This window comes from Crocuta crocuta, unplaced genomic scaffold (assembly GCF_008692635.1).
Source record: "Crocuta crocuta isolate KB4526 unplaced genomic scaffold, BGI_CrCroc_1.0 scaffold121, whole genome shotgun sequence".
Lineage (NCBI taxonomy): Eukaryota > Metazoa > Chordata > Mammalia > Carnivora > Hyaenidae > Crocuta > Crocuta crocuta.
In genome coordinates, this window is record NW_027528608.1 from 3,418,262 (window position 1) to 3,433,929 (window position 15,668).

General features: G+C 47.7%; 1 protein-coding gene across 2 annotated transcripts in view; it reads right to left on the reverse strand.

Annotated features, from left to right (window-relative positions):
* CEP89 (centrosomal protein 89) overlaps window positions 1–15,668 on the reverse strand; it is a 65,252-nt gene that overhangs the window by 40,217 nt on the left and 9,367 nt on the right. For both annotated transcript variants that reach the window (XM_077754644.1, XM_077754646.1), the window contains exons 4-5: window positions 14,263–14,443; window positions 5,039–5,141 (exon numbers count right to left, since the gene is read on the reverse strand). In XM_077754644.1, coding sequence (XP_077610770.1) covers window positions 5,039–5,141; window positions 14,263–14,443 — 284 coding nt within the window. The remainder of the gene's footprint in view (window positions 1–5,038; window positions 5,142–14,262; window positions 14,444–15,668) is intronic.

Genomic DNA, 15,668 nt, shown 5'->3' on the forward strand with positions numbered 1-15,668 from the left:
GCTCCGGAACTCTCGTGTCAGCCCGCAGAGGCGCCGGCCCGAGCCAGGGCACTGCCACAGGCAAACAGGATCATCTTGGCCCGCCGCTGATCTGGTTGAAAGCAGTGTGGTCGTAAACTGGCTGTCTCCAGGAAATATAAGGTGTGGGGGGTGGGGGTAAGGATAACCCTCCTGGAACCCTGTGCTGTCTTTCACTTCATAAACGTTGCATTCCTGAAGGAATGCCTGGAAGTAGCACCTGACCTTGGTCAGACCAATAGTTGTTCCTTGAAGCAAAGTGCCTGGCCGGGCGATACACATGAAAACAAATCTTGCCCAGTTACCACCTTCAATTTACAAATACACATTTGTGGTTAAGGCACTTCCTGAGGAGGGTAATCTTATGCCCTAGGGTGCCTGGGAGAAGCTGGCTGTTCTTAGCTTTCTATAGTCAATTTACAGAGGGAAGCAGCTGGATGAAAATAAATTAGAACCGAGAGAATTCAGAAAGACAGACAAAAGTGCTTAAAGACACATAACAGATTGTAAACCTACTTCCTGGTTCATTACAATTACCAGCCCTTGAGCAATACTGACCCACCATTTGTAACTAAACTTTCCATCAAATGTCCTGGGGCAGCCTAGCCTGGCGCATCAGACGAAATCTTGCCTTGTCCTTCCCAGTCCGAGTCCGAGTCCTGCCTAACGAAGCCTGCTGTGCCCGCCACCTTCCAGAGCTGCAGCAGTAACTGCCCTCCAGCACTGTGCTGCCCCTGGGGTCCCCCTCGGCACCCCAGACTGCAGCTCCCCATCGGCACGTCCTCCCCCCAAACTGGAATGTGAGGGGAGGGGCCTGTGGCTGTCATCTCAGGCACATAGTAGGCGAGCATCTGATGAGCAAATGTGTGAACTGATACAAAAAGACTTTGCATTTTAAATAATCTTTGCCACTGCCTTGATTTGGTGTTGCACGCAACTGCATCAGACCTACTGCCCTTATATTTAATGGAATCTCGGATGGCCCCCTCCTTAATTCCTCAGGAAACAAAGCTGGGAAAGGGCAGGGGACTCGTGAAGGATGGCAGCAAGCCGCCAGCTGTAGCGGGGGGGTGGCGGAACGTGGGAGTTCAGTTTACCATTTTCTCTACTTTTCTACGTTTGAAAGTTCTCATGATAAAAAGTTTTAAAGGGCAATTCATCTATTTTCCTAAAGAAAGTAATCATCTTTATCGTATCTTAGTCACCAACGTTTCAGAAAAAAGCACCAGAATTGGCATCACCCAAGTTCACTTTGGTCCTTAACGTACATACAGTATGTTGGGCCCTGTGTATATATTTTATTTCCTGTTTTCTCACTGATCGTTTCTCAAAAACATGACCCGACTCCTCGCCCTTCTCATTTCTACAGTCTGCCAGGAAAGTGGTATGAACTATTTAAATAATAGCAAAAGCCTCCGATACTGGCATCCTGCTGTATATAGGATGCCACGCTAGGTACTATCCCCGTCTTCATCCCCATACCAAATGAGCACGGCCTTGCTGTCAAAAATTCTAATAATACAGAAAAATCAAAACTCCCCCATGATCATAATCCGCTGAACCTTTCCCCTCCCAGCGCTATCAGTTGGGTATTCTTCCTTTTGGAAATATTTGAACATATAAAACACAAAAAGTCAAACACACAACCCCTCCTTCCACCTCCTTTATGTATAAAGGACATTAGCTGGTGGGAAGGGGGGCAGCAAAAGAAATCAAAGAACCCTGGAGTGGCTGGAGAATGGCCAGCAGGGGCAGGGACACCAGTGAAGAGATCTAAATAAACCCGGTGTGGGGGCCCACAGGGGCCCACGGGGACACGACCAGAGTCGTGTTTTGAAGAGATTGCCCTGGCTGCTCCTACCAGGGCAGTGGTGCCAAAACGCAGCGGGCACTCCGTAGGTACACGTGGACCTGCCGGTGCCACACACGACGAATGGCACATGCTGGGAGCAGGGGGCGGGGTGCGGCTGCTGAGAAGAGCAAAGGGCCTGGACTGGCCTTGGAGACCCCAACTTTACTGGGCAGGCAGGGGAAGAAGAGCCTGCAGAGGAGATGCAGAAGGGGCAGCCAGAAGAGGCGAGAGGAGACACGGAGAGCGAGAGGTCACAAAGCCAGGGGAGAGACGGAGGTTAAGGCGGCGGGAGCGATGGTCTGTGTGGAATGCTCCAGAGAAGTCACGAAACATGAAGCCACAACACCACGCACTATGTCAGGAAGAAGGCCAGTGGCCTGGGGGAGTGATGGAGACACAAGCAGCCAAAATGGAGTGCTCTGAGGAGACACAGTCAAACGAGGGAAGGGAGAAGGTGTGGAGAGAGCGGTCTTTTGCCACATCTGGCTCTGGAGGGGAGAGAGAAAGCACAGTGGGGTGGAGGGCACAGGTGGGATCAGAGAAGGGCAGGGGACGATGCCCATGAACCCAGCAGCTCTGGCCAAGGGACTGATGACTCAACCAAACGACTTCAGTGTCCGGTCTTGGTCGGGTCTAGGGTGCGGAATGGCACAGATGGCTCGCGGAGATTGATAGCTTCAGCGTGTAGACAGGAAGTATCAGCTGGCATTTTTGGGAGGGGGGGAGGGGCCGTGCTTCCGCTGTGACTGAATTTAATCCTGGTAAGAATCTGATCAGAGGTGCACTCAGACTGAGCAGAAGCGGGGTTAAGTATCTCAGTCAAGCCTCTCGTTACCTGGAAATGACAGAATCAACAACCGAACCACTGAAAGCCAGAGATTCTCATGTGTTGTCAAGAATCACCCACATCACATTTTCAGGGGCGCCTGTGTGGCTTAGTCGGTTAAGCGTCCGACTTTCGCTTGGGTCATGATCTCGCGGTTCGTGGGTTCGAGCCCCGCGTCGGGCTCTGTGCTGACTGCCAGCTTGGAGCCTAGAGCCTGTTTCAGTCTGTGACTCCCTCTCTCTCTGACCCTCCCCTGCTCACGCTGTCTCTCTCTCTCTCTCTCCTAGAAATAAATAAAATATTAAAAAAAAAAAAAAAAAAAGAATCACCCACATCACATTTTCTAAAGTGCTTTTAAAAATAACAGACACTGGGGCGCCCGGGTGGCTCAGTCAGGTAAGCATCCAACTCTTGGTTTCGGCTCAGGTCATGATCTCACAGTTCATGAGTTCGAGCCCCACATCAGGCTCTGAACCGACACATTCTCTCTGTCTCCCTCTCTCTCTGCCCCTCCACTGCTCACACCCTCTCTCTGTCAAAAAATAAACAAATGTTAAAAAAAAAAAATACAGATAATGGTCCAGACTAGGGCCACTAAATTAGAATCTGGGGCAAATGTGGGTCCTTTTTCACAAGAGTCCAGAGGCTTTTAATGCCCACCACAAACCAAAAACTACTGTAGGAGCTGCACTCCTTCCCAGCCATCACCTGTGCCCCAAGTTCATGTTACCAGGTGTGCCCCTGCCCCTTTGGCTCCAAATCCACCCCCACTGCAGTATCTCAACCTTGTCAGGTGGTACAATGACAAGCCTCATCAGCAGAGGGCTCTGGAGAGTCACAGAGGAGGAAGGGGCTTGGGCGCCTCACTGCATGGCTGTCTCCATCCTTCTTTCTATCCTTTCTACTTCTTCCTCTTCTCCTCCCTCCTTCCCTTTTTCTAAGTGGCCAGCCAGTACTTCCCCACAGGTGGCTTCTTCTGGCACTCTCCTGGAGAGGGCAGCTTTCCAGAGAGTTCTGTTGCCACAACACAGCTAATTTCTCCACCAGCCTGTGGGCCACAGCTGCCTCATCCCCAGTGTGGCATCTGGGCCTTGGGTGACTCTCTAAATGTGTTTCTTCCCTTGCGTGCTCTACGTTAACTGTGGAGGGAGCGGCCCCTCCCTGTGTCTGCCACCGCTGTATTCTCCAGACTTGTCTCTACGCCTTTGTAAGTAATCCTGTTATACTCCATCATTCTTCATATTACACTTTCCCTGTTCAATTCACCATGTGCTTTCTGTCTCTTGGCTGGATTCTGGCTCACAATAACACGTCAGGCCACAGGCAATGCAGACCTTAGAAAATGGACGGACATGTATACACAGCGAGCTATTCACGATGTGTGTAAGATAAAAGGCAGATAACAAGATAATGTGCATGTTACATACATATACATTCCAAATGATTAAAATTAACGATCTGTGGCAGTACAGTTATGCGTGTTTAACTTTACGTATGTCTGCATTTTGAGTTTTTTTTTTTATGGTGAGAAAGTATTATTTATATAAGTTAAAAAGAAACAATTTCTACATAAATTTAATATTCATATAGATTTTCCCATAGGGATAAAACATGCCACCCGACTGCTTTCTGGTCCAGGTAAGACGAGACTAGCATTCTGTTTTCCAGTCTCCTTGAGCCCAAGCAACCCTGTAGGCCCGGATAAAGCAGCTATTGGGCCGGCCGTGTGCCAGGCACGATTCTCGCTTGCGAACATAAGCCACCCCTTAGGAAGCTAAGAGCTTAGCCTGCTCCCCACCATGGCTACAGCGCACTGTGTTCTCACGGTGTGCGAGATGAGGCAGGCAGCGACGGCTGGTGACACACACAGCTATATGGTAATCGTGCTGATGTGCTCACCCGAAACACCCTCACCCAACGCTGTGGGCTGGGCCCTGCCCCGGGACCCGAGACGGCAGGGTGAACAAGACACCCTCACTCATTTGTCCCCTGGAGACCACCGTGTGCCCACCCCCTGCAACGGCAGGCCCAGGGGAGCAGGGGGCAAGGAGGGCGGGGGACTTAGAGCCTGCGCCGTCATCCTCTCCCACATATGTCATCTCACGGCGGACAGAACAGACAGGACAGAGCGGACTCCAAAGTGGGCACCTTGTACGTTCAAGACGACCGAACACCCAGGCCACCGCCAGGGAGCGACATATCTCCAATGAAACAGAACTCCAAACAGTCCTACTTAGAATCACAGACATGCTATGCGGGTGCAATGGCTCTGTGTTCAAACATTAGCCAGTATTTATTACCACAAAATCCTTTTAAAATTTAAAACAATTTTTTTCTTTTACCTATTTCTTGGGTTCGCCGTGGTGTAAGAGGTAAGCCTGGGAGCTCATCTTGCCCAGAAGTATTTTCCTCATCTTCACTGTCCACCGTATGGGACAACGGAAGCTTTTTGTTACAAAAGACAAAAGAAAGTGTGATGAATGCCATTTGTATCAAATTTCCTCCCAACCATCGCGAGCGCCTTACTGCACACCTCCTCGCTGCGACCTCCCACTCTGATACAGAAGGATGACACCCGGCAGGACTGGATGAACCGTCGGGTCCCCCCCCCACCCCGCCCCGGGAAAAGCCTGGTAGCAAAGGCAATGCCATCCAAATTGTGATCCAACCCTGGAGAGCTTCGCCCCCCCCACCCATGCAGCCCGGGCAGCCCGTCTTCCTCACCTCGGGGGGCTGCACCTGGCCTGCTCGGCACGGCACGCAGAACCACCTCCCCGGGTGCTGATGCTGGGTTATTCATCTTTACGTGGGGCGAGCACTGCCGACCCGCCCTGGGAGAACCCTCATGCAGGCCACCGTTTAGGATCAAGGTCCATTATGCTTGCTGCCCGTGAGTCCACTGTAACTGTGGCTTCCTGATGGAATGGAACCCTCCCCCGCTCTATCCGTGACGGCGTCCTATGGAGGTGTCATGAGTGGCGGCCAGGCTGCAGAGCTGACCCTCACAGACACGCGGGCCAGCAGGGGGACGACCTCGTGATGAGCTGGAGGCAGTCCCACCGGCAGCAGAGGCTGCTGGGGGCGGAGAGAGGTGACTGGGTCTTCTACAACAGGGACGGGTGCCCTATGGGCTGGGGCCCCTTCTGCTCTCCCGATTCGCCTGTGGAATCTTGCCCATGTGGTGGGCTGGACTTTTCTGTGCTGCAGGCCACGGGAGGGCCAGCCCAAAGCCTGACAGATAAGTGGCGGCACTGACAGGCAAGATGTCCACGAGAAGGGGCATTTCAGAGCCAGGAGTCAAGGCCATTTGGCCCAGCAGGCTCTGGGAGCAGGGCTCCAAGGTGACCCAGCTCAGAATGCAGACACGTATCCCATGCTACTTAGCGTTGGAAGGAAAAAATTGAAATGACTTCTTGGTTTTTATCTCCTGGGAACCGATGGCATTGTTTACCCTGTCAAAGATCTATTAGGTGACTATTATTGAGGAGATAGGAAAGTGCTAAGGGGCCTCAAATATCGGCCTCCCCACTAGTGTCCAAGTGCTAAAGCTGACTCCTTGCATTCCCTGGATTATACCCGTGCAGAACCTGGGCATCTGTGAGCCATACAGGCCCACCGGAAATATGCACATGTACATACAACTATTTACCACACCGCTGTTCCTGAGAGCCCCGGACGAAACAAGCAAATATCTAGCATCAGTGAAACGAGTGAGTCACCGAATGTTAGCATTGCACGATGGGGCATCACACAGCGGTGACAGCAGGCCAGCTACCGCCACACACAACAACAGAAGACTCTCAAACGTTGTAAACAATACATAGAGTACTGACGAAATTCATCATTTTCAGAGGAGGCAAAAGTAATCTAAGGTAATTTAAAAAAAATTTTTTTTAATGTTTATTTACTTTTGAGAGAAAGAGAGAGACAGAGCATGAGTGGGGGAGGGGCAGAGGGGGGAGACACAGAATCCGAAACAGGCTCCAGGCTCTGAGCTGTCAGCACAGAGCCCGACACGGGGCTCGAACTCACAGACTGCAAGATCATGACTTGAGCTGAAGCTGGACACTTAACCGGCTGAACCACCTAGGTGCCCCTAACGTGACTTTCTAAGAGTTAATCTGCTCTGTGAGTCAAGGCAGTGGTGAAGCAGTGGCCTCTTCTCAGTCACGAAGGGAAACTTCTGGGGTCCTAATAATGTCGTTCTTTTCTTTTTATTCTGGGTGGTAGCTGCTGTGTAAAAATTCACTGAGCTGCACGTTTATGGCCTATGTACCTCGGTATTTCATTCACTGATAAATAAGCCTAAAGAATTTGTGACAATATCCTAAAAGTCACTCTAATTTAAAGGTATGAATTTAAATCATTTATTGAATTCCTTGGTAATTAAAGCAAAACTTCTTTGGGTATTGGAGAAAGGGAAGGAAGAGGCGGGCCAGCCCGGTGGGAGCACGAACATCAGTAATGGCAGGAGCGCTCTTTCCTCATCTGCCTGCAGCACCATACCAGCCTCCTTCCTTCTCCTCCTGGGCGGCCCAGCACCCCAGATTTTAGAGAAGAAAGTGTACATGCTATAATTACTAGGGTCATCACCAGGGGGAGGGGAAAGTATAATTTGCAAGCTAATAAAGGGAAAAGAATTGAATTGAACAAATCATCAATTCAAAGAAGGGAAGACAAATTTTAAAAAAGAATAAAGGAACAAATAGAAAAAACAAAAATGGCAAAGTTCAACTCAAATATATCCATATATATCTTAAATATAAAAGGACTAAACGCTTTGGTAAAAAGACAAAGGAAAAATTGGGCAAACCCGCTTAACAAGAACTATATGCTGCAGTGTATAAATGGAGGAATCGTGTGGTATGTGAGTTGTATCTCAGTAAGCTTGTTTTAAAAAACTATATTCTGTTTAAGGGGCGCCTGGGTGCCTCAGTTGGTTAAGCCACTTCGGCTCAGGTCATGATCTCACAGTTTGAGAGTTTGAGCCCCACGCTGGGCTCTGTGCGGACAGTTCAGAGCTTGGAGCCTGCTTTAGATTCTGTGTCTTCCTCTCTCTCTGCCTCTCCCTCATTCATACTCTCTATCTCTCTCTCTTTCTCTTAAAAATAAATATTTAAAAAAGTGGGGCGCCTGGGTGGCTCAGTTGGTTAAGCGTCCAACTTTGGCTCAGGTCACGATCTTGTGGTTCGTAAATTCAAGCCCTGCGTCGGGCTCTGTGCTGACAGTCCAGAGCCTGGAGCTGCTTTAGATTCTGTGTCTCCCTCTGTCTCTGTCCCTCCCCCATTCATGCTCTGCCTCTCTCTCAAAAGTAAATAATAAAACATTAAAAAAAAAAACCCTATACACTGTTTACAAGACACAGATAAATGTCAGGATAGGGAAAGGTTGAAGTGAAGGATGGAAAAAAACAGACCATGTGAATATCAAAGAGAAGAAATGTGGAGAATGTCAGACAGAATAGATGTTAAAGCAAAACACATTTTTAGAGATAAAAAGGTTCACTTTATAGCGACCAAATTTTCAATGTATCAGGAAGATACAGTTTTAAGCTTATACACAAGTAACAACGTGGTTGAATGCAAAAGAATACATGTTCTGAGATTTCATGCAGATAAATTTCAAAAACATGCACAAGTGATCATGATGTCAGAAGCCCTCTATTTCAGTGGAGAAAACCTGCCAACACAGCAAGGGAGCTGCGTGTGGATTCCTGTGTCTTCGACAGTGAGGTGGTTGTGACACCCACCTAGTGGGGTAGAGTCCCCACCATTCCTTGGCCTCCAGCAGAGATAACCCAGATGACACAGGACCCAGCCCATGGGGCATGGCCACCTTCCCAGATGCCTCTCATCACCTCAGTGACGCTAAGGAAAGAAGCCCATCCCAGTGCATTACATGGTCATCAGAGGTAGAGCAACAGGCAGGTCCGGCTAGCCCCACCTCGGGGGAGGTCAAGGCAAGGGTGTGCTAAGAATATGCAGGGAACCCAGAACTCATTCTGAAAGGGGCAATTCTGTTCTGCAAGGTGGGAGGGCCTCTGGAGAGCTAACAACATGCTGGATGAAGGGCTTGGGAATCCATGCCTCCCCACCTGCTGTGTGGAGGGGACCCCACAGCGGAAGTCGGCAGGGCTCACTCTCTGGGTGGCTTCTGCACACTCCATTGTCTGGAGTGACGACTTGGCGCCTTACTTGCTATCCCGGACTCTCCTGCGACTGATGGGGGTGAGGCTCGTGCAGAGGAGCTTGTACTGGTAGAGCAGAGTCCGTAATCCACATGCACATAAACTAATGGGGCTACCCCTGTCTGCACTTGCACGTGTAAATGCAGAGGCTGCAGGAGCCTCGCCACTGCAGGCAGGCAGTGCTGCACTGCCCACTCAGGAATCAGCACCCTCCTGTCTCCCTTGATTGGGGGTTCCTGATTTAGCTTGATGCAAATGGACTCAGCCCTAGGGTATGATGCATGGGAATCCTCTTCCCCCTAGCCAGTAACTGGGCAAGGGAAGGGCATGTGACCAATGCGACTCCTGCTAGAAGATTTCTGGGGGAAAAAAATGCCTTCCCTGATAAATACACAGCAGCATAATGAGAAGGCCCTTGCCCTACTTCTTCTTTTCTGCTTTGGGACCAGGACCGGCTACACCCACTGGTGGCCATGAAAAGGAGGCCAAGGGATCTCAGGTGGCAGCCTTCTATAGGTGTTTGGAGCAACAGTAGAGTCTCCTACCCTTTGCCTTTGTTAGGGCAGAGAGTTAAACATCTATTATTTAAACCTTGTGTTCATCTATTCCATTTTTGCAGCGGAAAGAACGACATGGATGTCGAAATGGCCACAGGGGCTGCCACTAGAGAGGAGAGGAGAGGAGGGTTGGAATAGGAGCAGCGGGGTTTCAGGGCAGGCTGGTGCTTTATGCACACTACCCACAGTTTTTAATAAGAAACATGTATTCATGCATTACCTGTGTTACAAAAAGAAAAATGTAAAGAACTGAAAACCACGGAGAGAGAAGGGGGGCATTCCTCATCCTCGACAGCAGCAGCAGCTGTAGAATGTCCACCAGTCCCTGGCCTCCAGAAGTTTCTAGAGAGAACTTAGTTTACTCCTGCATGAATGGGTCCTCTCTGGGCTTCCATCCAAGCACATGGCAGACACTCAAATATCAGTTTGTTAGTAGGTGGTTGGATGAATAAAGGAACAACTGAGTGAATACATGGTACTTCATGATGAGATGGTCTGCAAATCCACAAACACAACCACAACAAGGATGATGACAGGAGAGCTTCAATAACATCCTATTTGTGATTTCTACTCAAACATGGTAACAAGGCATTTAGACTACACTCTCCTCTCTTAAAACCTACTGAAAGCAAGCAGAAGAATGAGGGGGACAAAAAAGAAAAAAAATAAAGCTTAGTCAATGGCAGAAAACAGCTACCAAACCTAGTAAATCTGGAATAGAGGGAGAATGCCAAAAGCTGCCAAGCCTCTTCAGGCTTCAGGGACGCAGACCCTTGTAAAACCACAAAGCATCACAGTCACAAAGGTCTACAGTGAGGCTCCAATGGGTGTGACGAGAGCAAGGGTGCGAATGGGCCCAGGAGAAGCAGTCATTCCCACAGGGCAGAGGCGAGGGGAGAAGGATCTAAAGGGACACCCCAGTGGAAAGCCCACCTTTACTGTCCAGAGTCCAGCCTCTATTCTCTCCAAGAAATGAAGGAGCACACACTGACATCAAGAACCCAAAGAAGAGATACATGAGATCAAGAAATGTGATAAGGTAACAAAAGATGTGAAAAATAAATTGGCAGAACTAAAAACCAAAAGGAAAAATAAAGCCAAAACAGAGGAGGTAAAACCTGTACCAGAAGCAACAACACACAGTGACAGAGCTGACAGAGAGATGAGGAGGGCAAGCAGAGGAAATCACAGAAAGTGACAAGTGACTATAGAAAACATAACAGACGTGGAAGACAAACAAAAGACGGCCGACAAATGTATAACTGAGGTTCCCAAAGGAGAATGAAACAAATATATTTGATCAACATAGGGAAAGGAAATGTTCCCTGAAAACAAAAAAAGGAGAGGAAAATCTCTGTCTGCAGAATTAAATAACAAACTAAAGTTCAGGAAAGAAGGACCGAAATTCATACACACCACAATTAATTCTGGTGAAGTTACTAAACTGTGGAGACAAAGAATGACCCTACCAATGTGTCAGGCAGAAGAATCAAGTGACCTCAAAGGGAGAAGCAAGCAGTGGGAGCTCCTTCCCGTCCCTTGGCTGTTTCCCTTGGCGTTCCCCTGACATGTTCTCACACCACCCTGTACCTTTCCTTTGTAACGTTTATCGTAATGTGGTTGTTTAACTAGTGATGGTGTGACTGTGGACTCTGCCTTACACTGCTTCTCCAGCACCCAGCACGATGCCTGGTGCTCCCTGCCCGCCTGGTAACTGTACGTTAAATTACTGGCCTGCACTAAGACACGGTCCTCCCTACCTACCACACAGTACTTTATAGGATGGAGAAACGGAGGTGCAGAGAGGTTATCTGACTTACCCAAGCCATACGACTGGGAAGGAGAGAAGCAGGGACTTGAACTCAGGTCTCTGAATGCCCATGGCACTGTTCTGTCCACTGGATGCTAGCATCACACGAACTGACCACAAATTCACGTACCCCACTTCCCCTGCAGCCTTACTTTTGGGTGGCACCAGTAAGAAAACTGCTGAAAACAAGACTTGCTTTCCACGTTAGGCCATTTCTGGGAGGGTGCACACTTCCCATGAAGATGTTTGCCCAAACCACCCTGAAACACAGAGAGAGGTGTGAGGTACAGATTTAAATACAAATTGCCTGATGTGGGTTGCTATTTCCTTATCTTTTTAGTTTTCAAAATTGTTTACTTTAAAGGAAGTACGAATGACTCATAAAAAAGGATAAAACTGTAAATTATTTACCTCGGATTACAGACTGTAAATACAGAGAAGGCAATGTTACTTTTTTTTTTATATTAAATGTACCCCACTGGCAGTATCTCCTTCAGAGCTGGTGCCACCTAGTGGTGAAATAGCAGTTTTACACGCTTCACACACCCATTTTTTTTTCCCCCAAAGATATACACTTCAATCATATAAAATTAAGAATAGTTGGCCAGTTTCAAAGAAAGCCTCATGTCTAAGAAATAGTCTCAACAGGCACAGGACAATAAACACAAAGTTTAATTCTAAAAGAGAAAATGGGCTGCCCCGGTGTGAATCCTGCCTCTGCCACTGGATGGTTGGTTGGGTAACTCTGGGCAAGCCGCTTACCCTGTTTCTTCACACTAACACCAAGGGTGTGTAGATGAGATGGTACAGAGAAGCTGCCTAGCATATATTAAATGCTCAGGAAATGTCAACATGTCTTTCTCCACCTATTGTCTAACCCCTGCAGACCTCCCCCACCAAAAATACCTAATTGTAAGTCTGTGGGAAATTGAAATCCCTTTCCAGCTTAAAGTGCCCTTTCTCATGCCATCTGCGATGGACCATGACAATGTACAGGCTACGATGAGCTCTTCCAATTGCAGTCAGTTCCCAGAACCCCACCTCTGGTTCCTGGGTTGCGCAGGCAAGGCTTTCCTGTTGGCTGGGATGTACAGAAACGTGGTCATTAGGAGGCATACGTTGCTGGTGGGAAGGCAAAAGGGAAAAAAAACTGTTTTGGAGAACAATCTGGCAATATCTGTGTGACCTAGCACACACAGGTGCATGTACCAAAGGTGCGAAGAAATGACCGAAATGTTCATCAGTAGGTATGTAGATTAAAAAATTAAGGTGGAGTCATCTCAAAACTGCAACACTGAGTGAAAAAAGCCAAGAGATGCAATGCCTGGTTTAGGATGGTGACCTATTTGCTATATATATATATTTAAAAAAAATTATACTGTATTTGTGTGCTGACACTTATTTCGAGAATAAAATAGAGAATAAAAGCACAGACTTTTAGAATGTATTCCAAGTCCAAGAGCAGATGGCCTTCCAGGGTGGGAGACAAAGACGATTTCAACCCTAACTATAATTTCAATTCTTTTTACAAAACTTGAAACGAGAAAAGCTAACAGGATGGCATTCCTTGCTCATTCTGGAGAACGAGAACACTAATGTGCTGTGTTACTTTCTCCTTTGCAATGTTTTTCCTTGCTGGAGGCTACAGAAAATGCACATGTTCAGCTTTAATATAAACGGAATGTCAAAGAGCTCTCCAAAGTCGTGGTACCAACTCACACACCAGCCAGAATTAGGGTTCCTCTACATCCTCACCAACTCCTGAATATTGCTAGCTGTCTTGCTCTAGTTTTCGAATTTTAAATGGAAACCATTGTTTCCCTTTTGCCCACAGGTCCCGAGGCAGCCATGATAGACATACCCACAAAACAGATTTGATTTGCTCAGGACACAGGGTGGTGCCTGGGTCACCATAATCTCCCTCTTCTAAGGGAAACAGGGTAGCAAGCTTCACGTCCCCAGGTGGCTGAGGGATACAACTCTATCTGTAGCCTCGGTGCAAAATGCCGGCCGGAGAGTGTGCAGATGGAGGGGCGGCGGCACCTGCCCTGGGCCCGCTGGGACCCACAGCAGAACCTCCTCTGGGCTCGGCAGCCAGCTGCCTGCCCCAGGGCTCCCTGCTGTAGAGAAACCCCACTGCGTGTTACAGTCTGCCTGTGTTTGCAAGCAATGATTAGTTCATGAAATGCCCACAAAAGGATTCCTCCAAGCAGGCTCCCTAGGGCCACCGAACACCTGAGTCAATACCGTGAGGGACAATCAATAGAAATATAATCAACAGGAATATAACTCGATGCTGCAAATCTGTATATAGAGTCACTCCGAGTACCACGTGTCCTGGTGACGGCAGAAAAGAGAAAAGAAAAAGAAATCACAGTGCTGTCTTTTGCTGCGAAGGAAATGGCACTATCCAGTTCCCCAAACCCTGGAACTGAAATCAGAGCAGCTTGGGCAGCGGTGGATGAATGGGGCCCCTCGATCTCTCTGTGCCTCGGTTCCCGCCGTGTGATGGGGCCCTAAATGCAACCTACCCTCTGCAGCAGCGGGTACAAGGGCACACGCGAGCCTGAAACAGAGACTTGCACAAGTGGTAGAATGCCAGCTACCACAGAGACAGACGGCGATGTTCCTGTCGTCACGCATGGATTTGAGGAAAGGTTGCAACATGCACGGTGATATTGGAGAAGTGATCGGAAAAGTAGCTCTAGGTGTGGAGTGGGCGGCAAGGAAAAGAGCATGCTTTGCTTTCTTGCCCTGGACACGAATCTGCATTAAGGATGCGAAGGTGATCATTTTTGGTCTCTGAAGGACCCGTCTTTGGACGATCAGGGAAAGAGTTGGAGATTGTGGCGTCAGCAGATCAAAACCGAGACTGCCCGTGTTAAGAGAAACCAGCCCCAAACAGAAGTCATTACAAAAAAGAGAAAGGCAAATCCGTACTAACGCCCTCTACACAATTTTACGGTAAGTTAGCGTCAAGGTGCAGAAGGAATTCTGGAATGTGGCAAATACCTGATTTCTGTGGGGCATGGCATACACAGCGTCACCGACACCTCCCTCTTCTCGGCAAGCGCTGACGTCATCGAGCTCCATGCAGCTGGACGACAGGTGCGTGTCGGAGTCCTCCTCCCCGTAGCCCAGCATTTCAGAGGAAGGCAAAGAAGTTCTTCTTGTCTCATTCTGCCAATTTGGTCTGTATTACAATGTGGAGAGCAAAATAAATAAACAGGAAGCAGGTCACTTCACATTTCATGTTGGTATTAGATGCCCTGCCTCCAAGTCCTCCCCATAAAATTATTACAGCTGTGTTACAAAATATGCAGAAGCTCAAGGATGAAGTCATCCACTAGCCCATCTCTTTGTACACTCTTAGCATTTCTAGTTTCCTACCTAGGTTTTTGTAGCTCTGTTCACTGCATACATGTACAATCTGCCTCACTGGTAACATGTTTTTAAAGTCAAAACGTTAAAAGATCACACTCAAGGAGATACACCAGTTTAGTCAGCCATTCCCTGTACTTATGGTTTTTTCCCCTCAATTTTCACTGTTGGTTTTTTCTCTTTGTTTGTTTTTGTTTTGTTTGTTTTGTTTTTTTTAGTGAGCTCTATACCCAATGTGGGGCTCGAACTCACGACCCCGAGACCCAGAGTCAGCATGCTCTACTGACTAAGCCAGTCAGGCACCATCACCACCATCCCTCCCCCCACCAATTTTCACTGTTATAAGTAACTCTGTAATGAACATCTATGTGCAGATAATCTCTTCCTTATTTAGGATTAGTCTTATGAGCCGAATAACTGTATGGTAGACTGTTGAGTCAAATGGCATAACTATTTGGCGGGTCTACAAACATATCGCACAAAATCATTTCACCAACCAACTCCCCAGCCTGGGACTACAGTAGTAACAGTTTTCCAAAACTTGCCAAAAGAGTGTAAACCTCACTGTATAAATCTGCATTTCTTACTGAAAAAATACATTTCCATATATTTGTTTTATATACTTTGCTTCTGGTTTACATACATACAAACTACATCTATAGATAGACAGATACATTTATATACTTTGCTTCTAGTATGTCCATTCCAATTCAAAATTAACTTTTTTATCTACAAAGTTAAAACCCCGACTTTTTATTTACTGTGAATACTTTTCCTATTCTATTAACTCCATTGTGGCTACATAAATTTTTTTAGCAAAGAGATGATTAAACAACATTTTTTTTTTTTTTTTACCTTCTAAGTTATTAGCTTAGAAGTGCACAGGAGGCGTCTCCTTCTGAGAGGTTTGGTAAGACTGGCATAGGATTTCATGGTCCTATTTACGTGAACGTGCAGATTAATCCTTTCATTTAACAGGAATTTATTTGATATATGAACTGGGCAAGGCTTGAAGCTGAGTTTTTTTCTCCGATTGC